Source organism: Dromiciops gliroides, chromosome 2 (genome assembly GCF_019393635.1).
Source record: "Dromiciops gliroides isolate mDroGli1 chromosome 2, mDroGli1.pri, whole genome shotgun sequence".
NCBI lineage: Eukaryota > Metazoa > Chordata > Mammalia > Microbiotheria > Microbiotheriidae > Dromiciops > Dromiciops gliroides.
Genome location: NC_057862.1, coordinates 586,714,562 through 586,738,613, shown reverse-complemented (window position 1 = coordinate 586,738,613; position 24,052 = coordinate 586,714,562). Strand labels below are relative to the sequence as shown.

Sequence of the window (24,052 nt, the reverse complement as noted above, 5' to 3'; positions counted from 1 at the left end):
ATTATCTTAGGTACTGGTGTTGGTCTCCTTTGTGTCCAGTAGGTGGTGGTAAATTCATGTTTGGGGGTTTTTTTTTTTTTTTTTGGGGGGGAAGGATTTGGTAGCTGACTTCTGACTAAATCAGTATGGTGCTTCACATTGTAGAGATTGAGCATGACAGAAAAAAATATGTTGAATTCTACATATCTACCACTGACTTTACCCCACTTTTAGTTTATTGATATGTTATATATAGGTGTGTATGTGTATCTCCATATTATGAAGTTTGTTTATGACTATGTAAATAAATGTAAATTAAAACCGAATGGTTTTAATACTTATTCAATCTTTATTCTTATAGTTTATTGGACTTGATTCAGCTTTCAGAGAATCTTGTGCCTCTAAAGATGGGAAGAGAAAACCAATGGTAAGTATGTAATATTCATTTTAAGTACTTAGTTTTAAAGAACTTGCATCATAATGTACATAATAATATGGGAGAGTACTTTTTTGAGAAGCAAGGCAAATTAAATCTATCATGTTTTCTGTGTGTACATTTGTGTGTGTTAAATGCAGTTGTTTTTCTTGTAAGAACTGGGTCATTTATGATGACAAGTTGTTACACAGTAAATGAAAAGACCTTACTTGCCTGCTTTTAACCTTTCAGGATAGCCTTGGAGGAGAGTCTATGCCTATTCCAACTATTGACACATCTAGACTACAGGTAATGAATAGTTTACAGGTAAAATTCTGTAGCCACACCATCAATTATTTAAATAACAAGTATTTGAATGCTCATTATTTCTGTGAAGTGCTGTGGGGAAATATATAGTGGAATATATTTTTTGTAAATTCCTTGAAAACAAAGGCTATCAGCTTAATTAAGGAGACAAAATAAATATATGAAGCCAAACAATTAAATTTTAAGCTGCATAATTATTAACTTTATAAATACTCTAGGAGTTCAGAGAAGAAACCATTATGGGCTGGGAAAGTTGGGCTTCATGGAGGTCTTATATAGTCTTTTTTTTTTTTAACTTTTATATCTTAGTTTTTAAGAAACAGGTGGGAATTAAGCACAGAAATCTGATGCCATGCCATCAGATGGCATCATGTCCTTTGTCACAGTCCTCACTATAACAATATAAGATTTGGTCATTTTACAGTACATTATTCTCAGTGTACTGTTATTGGTAGAACAAATGGTATTCATAGTGTCTTCCATATAAACCTTTAATCACCAATATTGAGTAAATAATTACAGTCTAGAAAAATTAAGTATTTAAATAGTAGCTTCATCATGGAGGTCATAAAATCTAAAAATTAGAGCTAATAAAATTTGAATTAATATTTCAAGATTAAGTGGAATTTCCCCAGATAATAAACCAGAATTTCTTAGTAGATGAATCAGAAAGCACATTTATGTGAATCATGGAGAGATCCTCTGTGGAGGTTTATAGTGAGCAGAATGCCTGTCACCCGCTGACATAAGAATTGTTGTACTTTCTACATGAACCATTTGTTAAATCTTCCATAGACTGTGCAATCAAGGATAGGCCCGGCCAAGGTTGCTCTTAGGAATTCTGTCTATCAGGCTGTGCCACCCTGCAGTATAGGTGCCTCCTGGGTAGCTACTTGTAGAAAAAAAATTATTTTCTTCCTCCAAGCCTAAGGGGTTGTTAGAAAAACTACTACAGTATATGATAGGCAGAGAACAGATCAGTTAATCTACACTGTAAGCTCCCTTAGAGAAGGAACACATTTTTATACCTCCCTACATTGCAAATGGATAGAGTGGCAGCCTAAAGTTTGGAAGACTCATCTTCCTGAGTTCAAATCTGGCCTTTGACTTCCTAGCTGTGTGACCTTTAGCAAGTCACTTCATCCTGTTTGCCTTGGTTTTTCTTCTGTCAAAAGAGTTGGAGAAGGAAATGACAAACCATTCCAATATCTCTGCCAAGAAAACCCCAAATGGCATCACGAAAAGTTGGACACAACTGAAACAACTAACAACAAATTGCAACTAGTAGGCCCTTAATAAAAGTTTTGAGTAAATGAAAGAAAATGATAGAGATGAAAAGGCTTTGAGTTTCATGAACATGTGTTCCACAGCACTGCGGAGAATTGTAGATTGTGTATTTCAGCCTTGCTAAGAAAAACTAATGCTGTATCCATCCCACAGTTGCTTGATTCCATAGTATCTCCCCATATCCCACTCGACAGAAGGTATGACCATAATGTACAAGTCTCCTTGGGTTTTAGCTTCTTAGAAATGATTTTCTAGCAATTTGAGTTTATGATTAATTTACTTCTCAGTGGAAGTAGTTCAGAAGGAACATTAAAAAGTATCAATATCAGGCACCACATTTCACTTCTGGCAGTTTTTGCCCTTTCCAAGGCAGTCACCACTTTTGTTCTTGGGTGACTTAGGTCTCTCCCAACTTTGCTGCATAATGTGTGTGACAACATTGTTGGACTTAAGGAAGAACTGCCTTGATTAAGAGAACTAATTTCTCTTCTTCAAAGAAAAAGAGGAAAGGAAAGAGAAGTTTAATTAATAGAATTTCCCACTTTGTTGATGCTCTCTTCTTTCCCTGCTTCCCTACCTATTCTCTTCCCCCTCCCTACAGGAAATGTGGAACTCCTTAAATACATGAACTAAAAATAAAAGCTTGAGTGAAATGCTACTTATGAATACTAGAAGGTACTTAACACACTTTTAGGGCATTTAGCATATTGAATTAATTAGGAAGGAAAAGATTTATGGCAGGGCAGGAACTAGAGTTGTCATTTTTACTTGGTATCTAAATTAGTGCTCGCTTCTTTAAAGTCTATGTTCACTTTTTCTGCTTTTTTTTGTTGTTTTCAGAGACTACCCAGTAAAGAACTACCAGATTCGTCATCTCCTATTCCAGCAAATAACATCCGTGTCATTAAAAATTCCATCCGACTGACCCTTAACCGGTAAAGGCAATGTGCCTCATCACATAAAAGAGAATATGCAATGGTTTAGTGGCTCACAAGCAGCTACTCTTTTTTTTATTGCAGTTGCTGTCCCACATAAAATACGGTGAGAGGTAACAGTCATCAGCTTGGAAACCCTGATCTGGTTTTGAATTTTTATGTCTTCACTTTGATCTGCAGATGGTGTAGGATATTCCTGTTACTTGGTGTAACTTTTCAAGAATCACCTGCTGTCAGACTGTCTACTCTATTATGGCTTTAAGTTTAGGGGTTTTATTGCCTTAACGTTAGATGCTTGCTTCCTCTATTATGGGGACCCATCCTTGTCCCTGTGGACTACCATAGAACAGTCCTGAGTTTCTCCCCTTCCTTGAGTCTTGTGTTATAATCATTGTCTAGAACTGAAAAGTTAAAAACAAAAAAAAATTGTCCTATAATTGTAATCTACTAAATGTCAGCATATTTACTTTAGTCAGTGAAGCCCTGTTGTGAAACGTCAGATACATGAATGTGAGGTATCATTTCTACTTTCCCAATTTGTGTAGATATACTTGTCTGTTCTATCTATTGTTGATTTAAATTATTTTTCCCACAGGTTGGCACATAGAATATTTAAACTAATTTTTGTGTGCATTTCTGTCAAAATGGTGCTTGGTTACTAAAGAGTATTAGTCCAGTGATTAAATACAAGCGCAAAGCACCATGTATCCTTTCTAACTTGCCTCCCATGGAGGTCTGTGAAATGCATCTTTATTAAAAATCAAAACATAACCAGGATACTGAAAGTCAGTGTATGAATGGTAGAATTGTTATATACCATATCTCATGTCATCCTTGTTAGTTAACTCATGTTTTTGCAAAGCTTTTATAGAGCAACAGAATTCATTCCAGTACCAATGAAAATTAATACCATAATATAAGAGAAGTATACGTCTTTATGGTGTGGAATTAACTGGGCATGACAATTCTACACCATCATTTTACACCACAACCATAAAAAGTTTTTTTCCACTGACAGGCATGCAGAAACAAGAGGTAGGTTTTATTGAAATCTAAGTCATTTTTGAATGACCATTACAACTGACCATTAATTGGCTCAGGGCCTTTGTAATCTTCATTTAACAAACTACATATGTTGTCTTTTTTTTTTTACACTGCTTTTTTTCCAGTGCATTTCTTAGTAATTTTTTAAGTTTCATGAAAGCATGCAGTTTATTAAAAAAAAAAACCATAACCATGTAATTCCTCTTGTAATATGTTTGATTCAATGTTTTGTAAATGAAGTCGTATGTATTTTCAGAGTATTTTTGTATGTACTGTAAGATACCATCTTTTCAAAGAGAAAACTTTAAAACCTTTACTGTCTCGCTTTAATTTTTTACATGGATAATGCTTAAAAAAATCTTGCCTTTAGAATTGGAAGAAGCACATTTAAAAGTAGTGCACATTAGGGCAGCTAGGTGGCGCAGTGGATAGAGCACCACACTGGATTCAGGAGGACCTGAGTTCAAATGCAGCCACAAGACATTTAACACTTAGTAGCTGTGTGATTCTGGGCAAGTCACTTAACCCCAATTGCCTCTCCCAAAAAAAAAAAAGGGTAGTGTACATTACATCACCTATACTGTGTTTCTCTCCCCACACACACGTGTGTATATATAGATAGATATAGATATTTAAATATATAGATAGCTATATATTTATATGCATATATATTAGCATCTTCAGCCCTCTCCTTACTAAGCATTCATTGAGTCTAGTAGACAAAAAGCAAACTGGCACATTCACCTTTCCAAATTTCAATTCAAATGGGGAAAAATTTCTTTGGTTGGCATGTGTATTTTATTGAACAAAAATTGTGGGTATATATGTAGCAGATTAAATAACAGTAACTAATATATTTTTCCCAAACCTTGGCCATTAAGTTGAAAGGCTTTGACATTCAGTTCAATACTCAGCTATATTCCAGACCTATTACATTGTTTTTGGGGGGGGGTTTTAATGGATTTTTCTGCCTTCATGTTCATGGTCAGGGAAATGGAAACTTAAGGTGCCTAATTTATGAAAAGGGAAATCACAAAGCTTTCTAAGAGAAAAGACAAAAGGAGGAAGAAAATTATTATCCTTAATTATTTTAATCAGGAATAACCTAGTTGGTATTTCCCTTAGTAAATTTAACCAATCAGCTTACATCTTTGCCTTTATTATAGCACTTAATAGACACTGTATCCCTTGCTGTTGTTAATTTCTCAAATAACTTATTTGAATAAGATTGAATGATTCCTGTCTGTTTTAATTAGTAGAGTTGGCCAACTCCTTATTGGTAGATTTGATGAATCATTGCTGATGTAGAGTACTATATTTGAATTCCTATGTTAACACCCAGTCATCCCCACCCCATCTATGATTTTTCTTTTCCTTTCATCTTTTAAGAAGAATATCCTGGGGGCAGCTAGGTGGCACAGTGGATAAAGCACCAGCCCTGGATTCAGAAGGACTTGAGTTCAAATGCGGTCTCAGACACTTGACACTTACTAGCTGTGTGACCTTGGGCAAGTCACTTAACCATCATTGCCCCACCCCAAAAAAAGGAAGAAAGAATAATCATAAGAAGAATATCCTCTTTGTTCCTCTATGTGAGCAGAATATGTATTCAAGTATGGAATCTTTACTTACTAAGGAAGTTTTCCTCATAATTCATTGCCATTACGCTTGGTCAGGTGCACTCCAAAGCTGAGCTTAGGAAGAATCTACATGTTTTCTACCCTAAACAGGAAGATTCATTGTATTTCATTCACTATGTTGCTTGAGCTTGTGTAGAAGAAAGGAAAAGATGTAGGAATTGCAGATCTGTGCAGACACTAAGCTTCCATTTGTTACATATCCAGTTGCACAGGGATATGTACTGGCATTTAACCACAGAAAGTTGTCTATTCTTTAATTCAGATGTTTATTTTTACAAAGACATTAAATTCTGTTTGGTTACCAGTGACTCGAGAATAATGCTCAATAAACATTTAAAACTACAAGAATTCACCAGTTAACATATGCCTTGTTATTCTCTTTAGAGTGGGGCCAACCAAAAGAGAGGTTTGGGGTAAGGGAATTAAAAGTGTTGTTAGAGCTTGCTGCCTGCAAAGAACTTACTTGGCAATGTTATTAAAATGCATTGCTTGCCACACTGACAGATAAATTAAACAACATAAAATGAATTTGTTTTCTACCATGTCCTAAAGCTTTAAAGGGCCAAGTGTTTTTAAAATAGGCATGAAACATGGAATATATTACATTTGAATAGTATATGACCTATACATATTCTATTCCCTGTATTTTTGAATAGGGTGTGCCTGGGATAAGTATTAATACTATGTAGTATGAGTCTTAACAAAAGACTGGTGAGAAATGAGTGGTCTAATAAATTTTACTCATTTTTCTTATTTCTGAAAAAGAAATAGAATTTTAAAACACTCTTGGGCCAAACTTTGAGTGCTTTTAGCAAAGTATATTTTAAGCAAGGACTGTCTCATTACAAATATGTAACATGAGAACCAAGTTCTTGGACTGAAACTCGAAGTTTCTGCCCAGTTGAATTAGGAGACATTGAAGATGTCAAATTAAATTCTGGTGCTTTGGCCAGAAGCAAAGAAACCTAGTGTTTATGTTTTATTCGATTGCTTTTTGTAAATGGCATTGATTCAGGACCAAGTCATCTAATTGAATGATAACCTTTCCTATAAAGAAGATTAGATTCAGAATGGCACCTATGATAGAGAACTACTCAGTGGGCCTTTCTAAACAGAATGAACTTAAACTCTGAGGTTGGTGGTAGTTAAGGGATAGTAATTGATGGAAAAACAAAAATTCGACCTACATTTGTCTTCAGGGTAAATCTAAACCCATAACTTTCTCTTTGGATTTTCCTTTTAAGGCCTATCTTAAATATAAGATCCTACCCAGTATTCATATTTTTTTTCTTTTTAAAATACTTTGTTGATCTTTTTAAGGCAGTATTTATTTCCCAGAATTGTTGGGGTTGCAGCAAAAGACAACTTTGTTGGTTTGTAAAGCACTTTAAATATCTTTGATGTAAATGGTGCTGTGAACATAATTACATTATCATGTGAAATTAGTACAGCTGCTTTTCCTTTCTAGATGGATGTTGCTGTAATTTTCATCTTTTCTGCCTTTAGGGTTGTCTTATTCTTGGTTGTACACATGGACCTATGTGTCAAATAAACTAATCAAATAAACTTGCTTCAGCAGCTTTGTTAATAATTTAGATTTATCAGAAGGTGAAGTATTAGCTAAGGGGTTACCAGAAATAGTAGTGGCTACTTTCTGGATATAAATGTGCTCATTTGTGCTATAGAAAATATGTTCAGAATGAGTATTTCCTGCTACTCTGTAGGCAGCTTTATAAAGTAGAAAGGGTTAAGACTTGAAGTTGGAGAACTTAGCTGTGAATTCTGACTCTGCTGTTGATATAATCTTGGTCAAGTCACCTCTTTGGGCTTCATTTTTCTTACCTGTACAATAAGGTGGTTAAATCAGATGACCTCGAAGATTGCTTCCAGCTCTAAATCTATGACCTTGTTTATACACATATGTTATTTTAGGCATTTAAAAACATTCTGAAAGGGATTCATGACACAAAAGGTTACAACCCCATGCTGTAGAGACAGCGCTTAAGAAGCATTTTTTAAACATCCATTATGCAAAGTATTAGAGATACAAAGACAAAAACAAAATGGCTCCAGGAGCTCATTCTGTTGGGGAGAAGCAAAATGTAAATTTTTTAAATTGGGGGAAAGGATACTTAACACTTTTGAAGAAAAGGAGTCAGAAAATGCCTGCCATAATAGATGGCCCTTTAGCTGAGCTTTGAAGAAGACACGGCAGTTAAAGAGAGAATTGAGGAGAGGCATTCCAGGCCTGGAGGATTGGCTGCCTTTGTAAGATGTGAGAGAAGGAATAGTGTGGGGAGAGAGGTATGGGTGAGAAGACCAGAAGACCAGTTTGTCTAGAATGCAGCGAAAAGCCGGTATAGGAAACACCCTCTACCAATGCAAGTTGGCACCCTTTCTGCAGCAAAAGGCCTAGAGAACTGGCTAGAGTGCTGAGAATTTGGCTTGCCCAGGGTCACATGGATATGTCAGAGGGGAGAATTGAACTCAAGTTTGAACTCAAGGGCTTTAAGGAAAACCCTCTCTACTACTACATTAAAAACAAAGATTAGTATTCATGCCTTTAAATGTTTCATAGTATAGTTTGATGTACTAGGTTAGTGTCCAGCCCAAGTATGTGAAGACTCAGCAGAACGGGCAGATGGGAACAATTTGTTCCTTTGGCCATGAAGGCAGACCAAAGCAGGCGCTATGGGGCGATTAGAGCTTGGTCGGTCATCCAAGACACCAAAGTCATCCGTTGCATTCCAGTCCTGGCCAGTCATCCTGACCTTTGTCTAGCCACTGGACTTCTCTGACTCTGGAAGAGAGGCTGACGAGTTTGTGTAACTGCCTCCAATGCACGTACAAGTCAAGACCGCCCATGATGTCATGGGTCCTTTTTGAGAACAAAGGACAGCAACAGAGTCTTCTTTCTACATAGATTGTGCTGTGAACTATTGGCGCTCAAACCTCTGCACTGGGTCTTCAAAGCAAATTTGAGGGCTAAATTCTGCTTCCTAGAGTGGCTGAAAGTCATGGGGTTTGAGAATGTACTCTGCATCAGCAGTATCAAACTCAGAAATGGAACCCACTAAACAGTACAGGAGGATCCCTGCAAGCCACATTAATTGTCTTACTGTGTTTTTATTTATTTTGTTAAATATTTCCCAATTACATTTTAGTCTGGTTCAGGCCACACAGGAAGGTTGTGGGCCCCAGACAGCCATGGGCCACATGGTTGACACCACTGCTATAGACCATTCCTCCTACAGTTCATCAGCCTCCAAGGTGGTTCTTCCCATAAGCAGTCAGCCAGTAGGTGTATTTAGCTGCTAGTAAAGGCATTCACTTAAGATGGCATAGGAAGGAGGGCAGCTAGGTGGCACAGTGGATAAAGCACCGGTCCTGGATTCAGGAAGACCTGAGTTCAAATCCAGTCTCAGACACTTGACATTTACTAGCTGTGCGACCTTGGGCAAGTCACTTAACCCTCATTGCCCCACAAAAAAATTAATAAAATGTAAAAGATGGCATAGGAAGAATAGGACCACAAAACGTTCTTCTAAATGGTAGTGCAGCACCCAGGTAGAAAATACACGTGACCAATGTTCATTCCTTTGGTAATGTATGTAGCATCCCAAAGTCCTTTCTTCTTGGAGCCCTCTGCAGCATAACTACTGCCAGGGCTGGATTCTGGAGTACACAGCTGATTTTCATTGCTGCCAAAAGTCTGACTCCTTGAAGCTACTCCAAGTGACTGAGTATGACTGCAGTAGCTGCTCCCTCAGATCCTCCTGGGACTGACCTTCTAACTGCTGAATAGTGTATGTTCTGGTTGAGTAGTTAACTATTGATAAATAATGGTGGGGAAGAGAGCCAGATTTTTCTGATTGCTGGTTCTCTCTTCAAGGGCTCTGAACCTCCAAACTTTGCAGCAACTTGATCTTTCAAGGGTCACTTGGGAGCATTGTCCATCATTGGTGTCTAATGGCATTATTCCCTCCCAACTGACTGGAGAGAAGTGTTCACATTTCATAAAGAAAGGATGGCATTTGGGGGAACACATTAAGTTAGATTATCTGTGACTATATCAATGGAGCTGAAGAAGGGTAGAGCTAAATATCCCCCATACATGTGCACGTGTGTAGTTATTCACTCATTCAGCTGTGTCTGACTTTGTGACTCTGTAGACCATACTATCCGTGGGGTTTCCTTGGCAAAGATTACTGGAGTGTTTTGCCATTTCCTTCTCCAGTGTGTCCCTATTTTATACATGGGGAACTGAGACAAATAGGAGTTAAGTGACTTGCCAGGGTCATGCAACTAGTGTCTGAGACTGGATTTGAACTCAGATCTTCCTGACTCCAGGCCCGGTATGACATCCACTTAACCACTTAGATGCCTCATACACAAATAACATTATCTCATTGGATCCTTTAAACCACCCTGTGATACTGGCACTTTAGGTATTGTCCTGACTTTTTTATTGATTAATTGATTGCTTGGTGAGGCAATTGGGGTTAAGTGACTTGCCCAGGTCACACAGCTAGTAAGTGTTAAGTGTCTGAGGCCGGATTTGAACTCAGTTCTGACCCCAGGACCAATGCTCAATCCACTGTGCCACATAGTTGCCCCCTGATTTTATTGATAGTAAGTATTAGTGTTAGATGTGAAGTTCAAACTCAGGTCTCCTGATTCCAGATCCTCTGACTAGAGGACGCAGGAGTAATGACTTCTTCATCCTGGCATTCATTGCCCTTCACAATATGGCTCCCTTCTTCCCTTCTAGGCTTATTTCCTATTGCTCCTCTTTGTGAACCTTCTAGTCTGATCAAACCAGCATGCTAGCTATTCCCTGTACAGAACATTCCATGCCCATGCCTTTTCACAAGTGGAATCTGCGTGTCTGCATTATGCTCCTTTACCTCCAGCTAATAGAATTCCCTCTCCCCTTTTTAAACAAGGCCTGTCATTTCATTAGTACAATAATAATAATAATAACTAATGTTTACATAGCACTTAAAAGTTATCAAGGCACTTTCCATCTCATTTGATCCTCATAATCCCCTGGTGAGATATTACTATCCCCACTCTACCTGGGTCACACAGCTAGTAAGTGTCCAGGGCATGATTTGTATACAACTTCCTGACTACAAGTCCAACACTCATCTTCTGCACCACCTAACTACTTCTACATAGGGGAAGTTCCATGCAGTTGCTCTGCAATTTATAATCTTAGAGTTGTTTATACTTTAAGAAAATCACTGGCAGCTCTGTTGAGAAGAGGAGCAGTACCTGAGGTAAGATGGGCAGGAAGAAGGCTATTGTCATCATTCAGATGAGAGGTGTTGAGGGCCTGAACTAGAGTGATGGTCCTGTGAGTAGAAAGAAGGGAATAAGAAGACACAAAACTTACCATGGAGATAATTGCTAAGACCTGGCCACTGGATGGATATGAGGAGTGAGTGAAAGATAACTCCAAGATTGCAAACCAGAAGTCATGAGAAAGATAGTAGTGCCCTCAACAGACACTGGGCTCTTCAAAAGAGGGGTGGCTTTGGAGGGAAAGATAATGAATTCTGTTTTAGACACATTGGGTTTGAGATGCCAACAAGACATCCAGTTTGAAATGTCCAGGAGGAAGTTGGTGATGTAGAACCAATGCTTAGGGAAAGCAATGAGGTTTGGAGGTCATCTGCCTAAATGTAATTGGATCCATTGGAGCTGATTTGGTCACTCAAAGAGTGTATAAAGAAGGCCCAGGAGAAAGCCTCGGACCCTGCTCTGGAGGACACAATGGAATGGGCAGAAAAAGTTAGGAACTGGAGAACAATACTTAGCTTGAGCTGGTTGGGATTATGGAGAGAGATCACCAGATCATAGATTCAGCACTAAAAGGGATTTTGAGGATCAACTCGTCCAACCCTCTCATCATCTAGATAAGGAAACTGAGGTCTGACTAGGTCACTCCCCTACTCAATAAAGTCTAGTGGCTCCCTATCACTTCAAATTCCTCTAGCATTTGAAACCCTTCCTAACCTGGCCCTTGCCTGCTTTTCCAGCCTTGTCATAAATCACTCTCCTTCATGTCCAACCAAACTGACCTCAGCCATGATGTGCTATGTCTCTTTGCCTTTGTTCTAGCTATCCCTCACCTCTGACCCTCCGGATCTCTACTTATCTCAAAACTCAGCTCAAACATTCATCTTCTATGTGAAGTCCTTTCTTGATTCCCCAAGCTGCTGGTGTCTCCCCTTCCCCCAATTAACCTTATATAAGTTTTAGATAAACTTATATATGGATATGTCTCAAGGGAATGTATTGTCTCATTTTTGTATTTGTATCCCCAGTGCCTGACATAGTAGATGGAATTCTGGACATTATCAGGAAGATCTGGGTTCAAATCTGGCCTCAGACACTTAGTAGCTGTGTGATCCTGGTCAAGTCACCTAATCTCTCACAGGTTTAGTTTCCTTATCTCTAAAATGGGGGTGATGATAATAATAGTGCCTATCTCTATGTTCTGTTGCTTGCTATAAAATATGCTAGCTTTCAAAATCTTTTTTGGGGGGCGGGGCAATGAGGGTTAAATGACTTGCCCAGAGTCACACAGCTAGTAACTCAAGTGTCTGAGGCTGGTCCTCCTGAATCCAGGGCCTGTGCTTTATCCACTGTGCCACCTAGCTGCTCCAAAATCTTTATTGTAAGGCAATCAATCAATCAATCAATAAAGAATAGATAGATAGATAAGTACACAAAGTTCATACAGGTATTAAGTGGAAGGTCTGTGATTTGAGCCTGAGGAGTAGGGAAAAGGAGTTTTGCCCAATCAGAAAGCTTTTCTGAATCCCAGGGATTAGAGGCCTAGGACACAGGAGGAGTGCATGGAGAATCCAAGTACAAAGCAGCTAAATGAGCTCCAGGATGTTAATGGTGTACCTGGGCCATTTCAGATTCAGACTTTGAGGCATCCCCTTCCCCTCAGTTGATTTAAGGGGAAGAAGAGTGGTGAGAGTGGGTGGATTCTTTGACAGGAAACATGTCAGCTGCTCTCTGGATCATTGACCAACAAACTTTCTGTGAAGGGTAACCTATTCAGTGCTGAGAAACCAAGAGGAGAGTGGCTGTCCTGCCCTGACAGAGTTCGGGAATCAGACTTCTGATCTTCCTCACTGATCCAGATCCCAGACATCACTCATGGTGTGGGATCCTCAAGCCAGTCTAGACAATATCAACCAGTTTGGATGTGGTCCCATTGGGGTAGTGATTATAAGTTCAGTATATTAGGCCCCAGAGCTGTGAACTGCAGGTTATAAGTTCACTCACTTAATCATAGGGAGCTAACAAGAGGTCCTAGCAGCCTTATTTTTCTTGTCATGGTGACCAAGCCCAGTGTGGCAGAGTGAATCAATTACATGGAAAGTCCTCCAACTTATTTTTGTACCTCTGAGCCACTCTCTCTTGTCCAACATGAGCAAGGGACCATTTCATGACCACTTAGTAGATATGCTCCATGCTTTACCCAACCTGAGACCCCACCCCCGACCCCTGGTGACATGCCATTTCTAGGTGATGAATCATCTGGCTCAAGAAACAAGATTTATCAGCCAATGGGATCCTGCAGTTTGTATAGTCTCTTTAGAATGTTCAGGTATCAAACCTTATAAAGATAAGGCCCTAGAACAAGGGGGACATCTCAGATGATGAGGAAGATCTGAGGTCCACTTCATTAGAAGGGATCATGGACCCTTTAATTAAGTGCCATTGGCTCAGAACTCTGCCTCAGCCTCTTTTTTTTCAGGTTGCACAATTTTAATCTCCAGCAGGGCTGGGAAATCCAACCAGAGGAAAAGAAGGCCCCGGCAGAGTGGGATGGGTTGGCCCAGGGCCTTAACACCAGCAAAAGGAAATGAATAGTATGCTCTCCACATGGTTCTTGTGAGCAAGAGAAATGATTCATCAGCAAATATTTGTAAGCACTTTACTCTGAGCTAAGTGATGATTTCAAAGCAAAGCAAGGACATGAGGATCGAGCACACCTGAGGTTGCAGGATTGTTGGTTGCCATTCCCCCTTTTATATCAAAGGGACTAAGTGGATAAGCAACAAAGATAATAAACGATTGGGGGACAGTTTGTATTGATGATCAACTGCCTAGAGCAGCAGCTGATAGGAAACAGAATTAGCTTTTCTCTCTCTCAGCCCCTCCCTTCTCCAGAAGGAAAGAAATTTGGAAATGAACACTAAATAGTTCAAAGAGGACTGCTCTTTTACCTAGAAAGGAGGATGGGGAAGGGAAGTGGTCAGCTCAGTGTATATGTACCTCAGCAGCTGTCCCAGTCAGCTCTCAGCAGCGTTTCCAGACTGGCCTGTCAACTCCAATCACCATCATCAAGAATTAAAACACACAAGAGTCCTAATGTGGAAGGACCACAGAGTAGGAAAGGATTTTGATTCTAGGACATGGCCCTCTGATGCCCCACCCCCACCCTCACCCCAACCCTGCATTTCCATGTGAAGTGGCAGGATGGATTATTCTATCCTCCTTTCTCTTACCTCCCAAATTCAAACATCAGTGTTTCTGAGACTTCAGGGTAAAAGTTTGCTTGGTTGTCCCAGGTCCTTCCAACATCCATCCAATAGGTGCTGTGTCCACGCTCACTTGCAGGCAAGTCAAGAGGCAAAGGGTTGCTCCTGTAAAAAAAGAATTTTTTTTAAAACGGGGGAAAAAGAAATTGGGCAAAACTAACCAACAATATCAATTGAGTATGTTCCATGCCCATAGTCTTCAACCTCTGAAAAGAAGAGAGGGTTTTTTTAAAACCTCTTTTTATCTAAAAAGAGACATTTTTTCATCTCTTCTTTGGGGCTAAGTTTAATAATTATAATTATATACTGTTTCCATTTTCCATTTTATTATTTTTATTGTTCTTTGCATTTACATATTCTCTAGGTCTAAGCTTGATCACTATAATTACAGTGTCCAGTTTCGGTTTCATTGGTGGTAGTGTTTTTCTATTTACAATATTATGGTCATTGTGTATATTGTTTTCCTAGTTTTGTTTACTTCTCTTTGCATCATTCATATGAGTCTTCTGATGTTTCTTTCAATTCTTTATCTTTTTTTTGCTTTCATTATATTCATCTAATGCATTTAATTTAGCCAGTCTCTAATCTATGGGTGTCTACTTTGTTTTCAGTTCTTTGCTACCACGAAAAGTCATACTCTGAATATTTTGGTATATTTGGAACCTTACTTTCTGTCTTTGTTCTCCTTGAGGTTTACATCTGGCAATAGGATCTATAGGTCAAAGGATATCATTTAACATTTAGTTTACATGATACATTTAATTACTTTCTTAATGTAGCCTTATAAGCACTGGGATCTTTCATCCAACTTCTATATCAATGATGAGCAAGTCCCCCAGAGTAAGACTACAACTGCCCATGCTCGTGCCTCTCTCAAAGTTCTTGGAGTATTCCAAGTGTTGGGGGGTATCTTTCTAATGCCATCAGCTGAACCCCTAATTCTGATGTGTTCTCCCTAATGCCACCCACCAATGATGAGCACCCCTCATATTAATATTAATTAGATTTCACAAAAGGATGTTTGCTAAGAAGACCTAGCAAGAACAGAAGTATGAAGAAATTCCCCTCTTTCTTGTATCACCTGAGTCCCCTTGGCAAACTAGACTCAAACTTAGAGTTAGTTTTGCCACAAATCATTGACCTCCCAGCAATACCCTTCTGATGCTACATGGTTGTCCATCCATTTTGGCACCTCTGGGCTAGTTCAGACAGCACAATCACACTTCTCACTGGGCTTGGTTGTCTATAAAATCTGGCATAGACTCCAGCTCTTGGGCCTCTGGTGGCTTGCCATCCTGAGATTTCAAAGGACTGCAAGGTCACAACCTAGTATGTCCAGTACCAACCAATCTGATGCTGCTTCACCTAGACTCATAAAAGAACAATTGCAAAATGGCAAATAGAGACCTGTGTTCATGGCCATGGGTAAGCCCAGATGGAGAGATTAAGACCTGAGGCCCCTCTCCCCAGAGAGGCCAGAACATGTCTTCCTCCTCTGAACCAGCCAAGCAGGAAAGAGGCCCTAATCATCATGTTAATGACTTTTGTAAATATTCTTAGTTTTAGCCCAGCAGCCAGTTGATGAGCAGAATGGAAACAATACTCTGAATGCTCTGAATACACAAGGGATTGCATTAAGAGAACATGCTTCTAGTGCTCATAAGGGCTCTTGGCCAGGCCATTTCCATCCTCCTAGCACCTCCCCCCCTTCAAAACACACACACACCACACACACACACACACAAATCGCTTTCCAGTGTGACTAGAATAACTCACAACTCCATCAACAATGTAATGGTATCCAGTTTCTTCCACAGCCCCTCCAGCATTGACCATGCTCAATCTTTTGTCATCCTTGCCAGTTTGCTGAGTGACCAAAGCTTCAGAGTCTCTGATTTGCATTTTTCTTATTATTAGTGATTTGGAGTGTTCTTTCATATTCTCTTTTGAGAACCTGGATTAATGTATTTGTACTGGGTTGTTGTTGTTCCTCCCTCTTTAAAGCTAAACCTTTTTCTAACTTCTATCCAGAGAATTTGTCCTCTTTCTCCTGTCCAGAATCAGGAAGCCTTCTTTTTCTTTTGTGCATTCATGTTTTCCAAATTTCTGCTTACTTTCCATTTGCTCAGAAGGGAAGGCCTGGTAGGGTGGAAATACAATGATGAGCATGAGTTAAAGAAGAACAGTTGGGTGTAAGTGTACACAGTAAGTTGTGAGTACAGCAGCTGTCTTGTGGTTCGGACACTTCCTTCCTTCTGTGAGTGATCTGATCTTGGATGTCACCCAAATAGAGGTGATGGATGTTCTTGTCACTTCCTTTCCCTCCAAAGAGCCTCTAATAAGAGACCTGGGCACAGAGATTTGAACATAGTAGGCACTCAATCAACATCTCTAACAGCTTCTTACTATTTGGGGTACCAGCCAAAACTAAAGACACCCTAACACTGTTGTGGATGCTGTTGCTATTACCAGTAGTTCAGCTCCCACATTTTCCTGCTTAACTGAATCCTCATCAACTCACTGAGAAAATGCTATCCATTTCCATGCTCACTTGGAGCTGAGAAAATTTCTTGGAACCCAAACGTTAATTTGCCACATTTATCCTGGTTCACTCTGACTTATGTGATCTCAGGCACTTAGGTGGAGAAAACTAATCAGAAGAAAATTCAATTCCAAGTGGCTTGAGCATCTAAAAGAAGAGGAGTCAGGGGATAAGTATGGAAGGGAAGATGCATTTTACATAGGTTTGTGTGGCCTAAAACAAAATAAAAATCAGCAACAAAGTCAGTAGACTATATTCTCCTTGAGGAGAAAGCCTGGATCATTTTTGTCTTTCTATCCCCAGGACTTAAGCACAGACAGTAGATGTTTACCAAGTACTTATTGAATTGAATAAGGCCATAAGCCTAAAAGATATTGCCAAATGTTTTATTTATTTTTTTAGTTAGCTGAGGCTATAAAATTTCATGGTCTGCTGTTAACAACATTTAATAATGTTTTATTTAAATTTAATAATAAAATAAAATTTATTATATAATATATAATAATATGAGAAATAAAATTTAATTATATAAACAAAAAACATTTTAAATAATACAATTGTATTTTCAAGGTACATTGCAGGATAGGCAACGTAGTAAAATACTAGGTTCACAGAATTGAGCTAAAAGGGGGCTTTAGAGGTCAATCTAATCCATGTAACCTAGGACCACATTAGCAGAGGGAGCTTGTCTAACGGGTCAGCCTTGGAGTCAGGGAGATCTGGATTCAGGTTCTACCCTGACACAAACTAGATATGTGACCAAAGAAAGGCAAGTCACTTCATCTCAGTGCCTAGGCAATTTGACTAAGACCACAAATTGCAGATAGGTTGCCCATCACCAGTGGAGGGAGTTTCCATGCTGAGAATTCTCCACTGGTCAATAAACAAAAAAAAAAAGAAAAGAAAAGAAAAGAAATTGGTATAGGATATTTCTTTATATTGGCTCCTGAGAGAACAGAAATAACTATTCTGCATGCAATGCTTGTTCAAGCCAGCAGATGGGCACTGTGAGCTCCAGTTCCAGCTTCTACCCACTTCTACTTTTGCATGTATGAGCAGCTACTGGATTCCATCCTTGAATTATTATTAACTGAACATAATCAAACCGTAGCCCTCACCCCCCATTTCCCCTTAGATGACTCAGCCTGGGTTTCTCTAGGAATGTGATAATTATCATAACTCGTAAATATCTTGTGACCCAACCCAGTCCTGGTTGACCCTACTCTCTTCCAACTTTGTACAACCTAAAAGTATTAATTCATATATGAATATTAATTCAGTGAAAATGAAATTGAAAATATCACCTATTATGTTTCCCCCGTTTTCTCTTGTACAGGTTAAACACCAGTTCCTTTAACCGATCGTAATATAACACCCCCTCTGGGTTCACTCATCTTATGAGATCATCCTTATACTCACACATTGTCATTACATCATTTGGGGTACAAGGGGCTGTCCCACCCTTATACTAGTATAGCATGGTTTTGAGTCCCCTTACTATTGTAATTAATCGTTCTTTGAACATGCTTCTCTTTTATTAATGTCTTAAAATATGGTACCCAGAGCTGAGCACAGTATCTAAAATGTGGTCTGACCAGGGCAGGACCATCACCTCTGTTTTGTTGTTGTTCATTTCAGTTGTGTCTGACTCTTCAGGACCCCCTTTGGGGTTTCTGGCAGAAACATTGGAGTGGTTTGCATTTCTTTCTCCAGCTCATTTTAGAGATGAGGAAACCAAGGCAAACAGGGTTAAGTGATTTGCTCAGGGTCACACAGCTAATAAGTTCTGAGGCCAGATTTGAATTCAGGAAGATGAGTCTTCCTAACTTCAGGCCTGCACTATCCCTTGCCAACACTTAGATGCCCAGGGATGATCCTAATGTTAAGATGTGGTCTGACCAGGATAGCACCATTACTTCCATAACTCTGGGCATTATACTTCTATACCATTTCATAAAATAGCTTCCCAATATGTAAGTGACATGTTTCTTCTGCACTGACCATATGGAAATGTGCCAAAAGGTCATAGATGTATGGAATCAAATAGCATAAAAGACTACAGTTGTAATATTAAGAAAGATCACAAGATCCAACAGGAATTTTATTGGTTCTACCCCTCTAGTGTTAAGGGCTAAAATTCTAGCTAGTCTGTCTAAAATATTTAATGAGTGGTCGCCAATAAATTATAAGCTTTAGCAAGAGTTAGACTTTGAAGCATTTATTAAGGAGAATAAGAATTTGGTAAAGAGAGAGAAAGGCCTAGATTCCTATCTATTAAAGGGAGAGCACATTTCTAGCTCCCTTCTCCGCCAGCGTCCTCAGGAAAGAGCCCCCAGTCTCCTCCTTCCTCCTCCCACTAGTCCGCGTCACTTCCTGATACCAAAGAAAAGACTCCTGGTCTTGCCCTCAAAGACCTTCGCTTCATGGGCAGAACTCTTCTACAGTAAGTATCCAGCAGGTGGCGTTATTCCAATCGTTACACTAGATCTTGATTTGAGGCATTCTTTGAATATGTATGGAGAGGAATGTTGGGAGAAGGAAAAATCAAGGGGAGATTTTACTCCATCATTTCGTTCTGCCCCCAACCCCCACAGGAATTCTAAAAGGGAAAGAAGCACATTTCCAATCTCTCCATTAAAGGACTCTCCCGTTCTTAAGTTTCTGGAGATATGAGCCGACAATATTTCCTTGGAAGGTGGTTGTGCTTTGCATTCTTGTGGACAGCAAAAGAGAGTTAACCACCCCACGAAGACATCAGGCAGTGATAATAACCCTTGAGGCATTTGTCTTGCTGACTGGGGTTCAAGGTGGGGGTGGCAGTGGTGATACCTCATGGGAAAAAAAAACAACAGAAAAAGATGTTGGTTGAACTCCTGAGGGATCTGGCTAAGATATCTGATGACAAAATTATGTAGTGAGCGGCTAGAGTTGAAAGCAGTTACTATCACAGCTGGATGGGATATAGAAAACTGCTGTCTGACTTGCTTGCCAGAAATAGGAGGAGCCTGATGAGACTATCCATCTATTCCCTCTTGTGACTTTGACAACATTACCCAATCTTCGGAAGTATTCCTTTATTCGGGTTTCTGGGTTGAATGCTTCCCTATTTGCTACAAGAGTAATAAAGCATGACCCCTTAGATAAGAGAGAGGGAAAGGACCCATGTGTAAAAATATTTATAACAGACATTAATAAAAGAGAAGCAAAGGAGGATTAATTACAATAGTGAGGGGACTCAAAACATGTTAGTTATAAGGGTGGGGACATCCCCTTGTACCCCAACTGATATAATGACAATGTGTGAGTATAAGGGGTGATCCCATATGATGAGTGAACCCAGAGTGGGGTGTTAACTAGGATTTTATAACAAAGAACTAGAACCCAAGGGGACACCCATCCATTGGAGAATGACTAAACAAAGTATCATATATGAGGGTGATGCAATAATATTGTACCAATGAGAAATGTTAAGAGGAACAATTTCAGAGAAATAAAGGAAGACATATGAGTAGAATGAACTGAGCAGAACCTGAGAACATTTTGTAAAATGACAACATTATAAAAACAAACAACTTTGAAAATCTCAGACTCTGATCAAGCCAATGACCAACAAGAATTCCAGAGGACTCATAATGAAAGATGCTATATACTTCCTGACAGAGAAGTGATAGACTCAAGATTCAGAATGAGGTATAAACCTTTGGAAATGGTGGATGTGGGAATTTGCTTGCTTGACTGCATATTTGTTACAAGTATTTTCTTTTTCTTTGCTTTTCTTTTTCTTTTTCCAAGGGATGGAGGGAGGTGGGAGACAGAGGAAATAAACGCTTATTAAGTGGAAAAAAATGGTAATAGTAATAAGGGCATGTTGTCATCAAGAAGTCTGAGCCTTAAGAAAGGCAGTAAGCTCTCAAACTCATGACATGATCACTCCAAAAAAAAAAAACCCTCCAAATAATACCATAGGACAATTCCTGGAGGCAGCAAAACCCACAGAGGAACGTGCTGAGATAATTTTCCAACCAAGGACGACTTAGAAGTTTGGAAGGAGGGGGCTACTATGCCAAGACAGGAGTGGAACCCAACCCCACAGTCACCCTGACACAGATCCAGTCCCAGGCAAGCCGAGCCTGGGAAGGAGACCCCCAGAGCCTCTGGAATCAGCCTCAGTGCCAGTGTGTCTGCAACTAATCTCACAGTCTGGTGAGAGGGCTGAGCCTTTGGCAAGGGGGAGATTACAGGGGTCTCTGCTGGTGCTGAGGCTGAACTTGGGTTTTTCACCCCTGCTGGGAACCAGGAAGTAGGCTTGAGTAGCAGTGGCCCAGGTCAGGGAGGAGCACACACTCATCAGAGTTAACAACCACAGCACACAAAGTTTTACTGTCTAGTTAATTAGCAAGTTGGTCTGGGGTTATCTCCATCATTTTGGTTTCTGTCCCACCCCACAGGAATTTTAAAAGGGAAAGGGATATAATCACTGTGGAGAAGAGGTCTGATTTCCCTGCCACCACTAGTTGCTGACCAACTGCAATGGCTAGGTGGGTAACCTGAGCCACAGGGGTAGGGACAGGGGCAGCAGCACCTTCCCTCCCATCTTTTTCCACTACTAGTCCTTTTGCCAGCCCAGACCCTGAAATCATCATCCCAGGGAGAAATTCATTTGGAGATGGCAATTGCTTTTGTGGGTTCTCTAGTTCCTGCCTTCTCAGCAATCAGTTACTGACATTGTTACTACAAAAGTCCTTGGTACTGTCAAATGGTTCAAACTCAGAAAAAGATAGGATTCTGTCACTGGACATAACATTCTAGAAGTTTTGCTGCCACACTGTAAGAACCCTGGGAACTTTCCAACTGACTCGCTTCTGAAACCTCCTGTATGTATATGTTTCTCTCCCAGTCCATAGAAGGTAAGCTTCTGGAGGGCAGGGACTCTGTCCAATTTTCTCTGAATCTCCAGCACTCAACATTGTGCTTTACACTTAGAAAGTATTTAATAAATGTTTTTTTTAATTTCATCCTTTCATTCATTTCCTTTATTCACTTTTATTTTGCAAGTGTACCTTAATCTATATATAGTACCTGTTTGTGTTACTTCCTCTCAAATCAGACGTGCAGTTTGGGTCCCCCAGGGAATAACTACTTCAGGTTCAAGATTCTAAGCAGGTCAGCACTCTGAAAACTATAGTTTAAGAGCTCCCACCAATGATTTAAGTTTTGATAGTGAGCCAGAGGACACAATTAGCTCAAAGCAAAGGCATTAACTGAAGTAGTATAGTAAGAAAAGTAGCCCCATAAACCCATGGCATACTCTCTCAAAGATACATTTAGCACAAGTGGGAAGAATTGGATGCCCATAGAGTTCACAAGTAGAAAAAGACACACATGTAGGGAATAAATAGAACCAAGGTAACAGTGTTGCCTTCAGGGCCTTCGCTGATTCTTTAGCCAGCTGATCACTAAAACACTCCTATATCTCATCAGTTGCTTTTATCTAATAGCCAATATCCTACAATTCTATCAGATTAACTGAAAACCTTGTTGGGTTATATTGGAAAATTCCTAAATACTTCCATACTTTCTCTCTCTCTCTCTCTCTCTCTCTCTCTCTCTCTCTCTCTCTCTCTCTCTCTCTCTCTCTCTATATATATATATATATATATATATATATATATATATATATGGATAGATAAATATAGATATACACACATGTGTATATGTATGTACATACATACATATGCATACACATACACTGAAGAAGGCAGAATTGAGTAGGAGGAGGACACTGAATCAAGCTACTTAAGAATTGTGATATTGTGATAGTCATTAATCCTGACTCAAACAAAAACCTAAGAAAGCCACTATCAGGGAAAGGCCAGGAGATGCAGGAACAATAGTCCTTCAGTAAGAGAGTTGATGGCTCATGCCTTACTTAATCCAGTAGTTTAGGGCTTAGTCCAACCTGTAACTGGAAAAGAATTCCCTCTTCCATATAAGGGGTCATCCAGCTTTTACTTGAAGATCTAAAATGCCTATGTCCCAAGACACAACCATCCAGCTTTCAGAGAGCTCAAACTATTAGGAAGTATTTTCTTGATATCAAACCTCAGTTGATCTCTCTGCAACTTCTACCTACTGTTCCTAGTTCTTGATTCTGGGTCCAGAAAAAACAATCCTTCTCCCTTAGCAACAACAACAATTTTCAAATACTTGATGACAACTATTATGTCTTCCCCTGTTTCTGTACTTCTCCATATTAAGCACTCCTGGACTTATTAAGCATTCCTGGACTTATCCTCATATGACATGGACTTAATTAAGGTTCTTCCCCATCCTGGTTTTCTTCCTCTGGATTCTCTCCAGCTTATTGATGGCTTTCTAAACACAATATTCCACATGTGGTGTGACCAGGGCAGAGTACAGTTGTAATATCACCTCACTATTCCTGCAAAACTAGGTCTCTGTAAGGTATTGTCCCTTTAAGACACTTTTCATATGGAGAAGTGAAAAATACTTTTGTGTAAAGAAAAAAACTTTAAATCAATTGGTAAAATAAAAAAGTAAGGCATTGCTGCTATTGTAGATGCAAATTTTGATGTCTGAAAAGAATAGGGAAAAAAGTTTGGTTTAATAAAAACTGCTAAAAATAAGTGTAAAGAAACACAATTTTCATATGGTATTTGAACAGTTTGGGACAGAAAGAATGAGCTGAGGCATAAATATAAAGGTTTAGAGGGCAACTAGGTGGGGCAGTGGATAAAGCACTGGTCCCTGATTCAGGAGGACCTGAGTTCAAAAATCCAACCTCAAGACACTTGACACTTACTAGCTGTGTGATCCTGAGCAAGTCACTTAACCCTCATTGCCCTGCAAAAAAAAAAAAAATTAAATAACCCAGTGAAAGACATAGGATGATGTCGTGTTTGTATATACACACTTTTAAAGAGGTGTAGAATGAAATGTTTAAATTAAAAACAGGGAAAACATTTATACAAAGAAACAGTGTCAAGGACACAAAATGAGATACTGTGTTGAGAATTTAGAGCCTCTCAACTTCTGTGCATATAGCTTTTTCCAGGACTAGTATAAAACTAAAAGAAAGAAAGGAAGGAAGGAAGGGAGGAAGGAAGGGAGGGAGGGAGGAAGGAAGGAAGGAAGGAAGAAAGAAAGAAAGAAAGAAAGAAAGAAAGAAAGAAAGAAAGAAAGAAAGAAAGAAAGAAAGAAAGAAAGAAAGAAAGAAAGAAAGAAAGAAAGAAACTCATAGATTTTTGGAAATGGAAGGAACCAGGACTGGAATCAGGAAGACCTGAGTTCAA

General features: G+C 39.3%; 1 protein-coding gene across 3 annotated transcripts in view; it reads left to right on the top strand.

Annotated features, from left to right (window-relative positions):
- PAPOLG (poly(A) polymerase gamma) overlaps positions 1-4,185 on the top strand; it is a 42,244-nt gene extending 38,059 nt beyond the window's left edge. For all 3 annotated transcript variants that reach the window (XM_043985002.1, XM_043985001.1, XM_043985000.1), the window contains exons 20-23: positions 341-406; positions 647-703; positions 2,849-2,943; positions 3,028-4,185. In XM_043985002.1, coding sequence (XP_043840937.1) covers positions 341-406; positions 647-703; positions 2,849-2,943; positions 3,028-3,043 — 234 coding nt within the window. In that variant the 3' untranslated portion in view covers positions 3,044-4,185. The remainder of the gene's footprint in view (positions 1-340; positions 407-646; positions 704-2,848; positions 2,944-3,027) is intronic.
- The last annotated feature ends 19,867 nt before the right edge of the window (positions 4,186-24,052 follow it).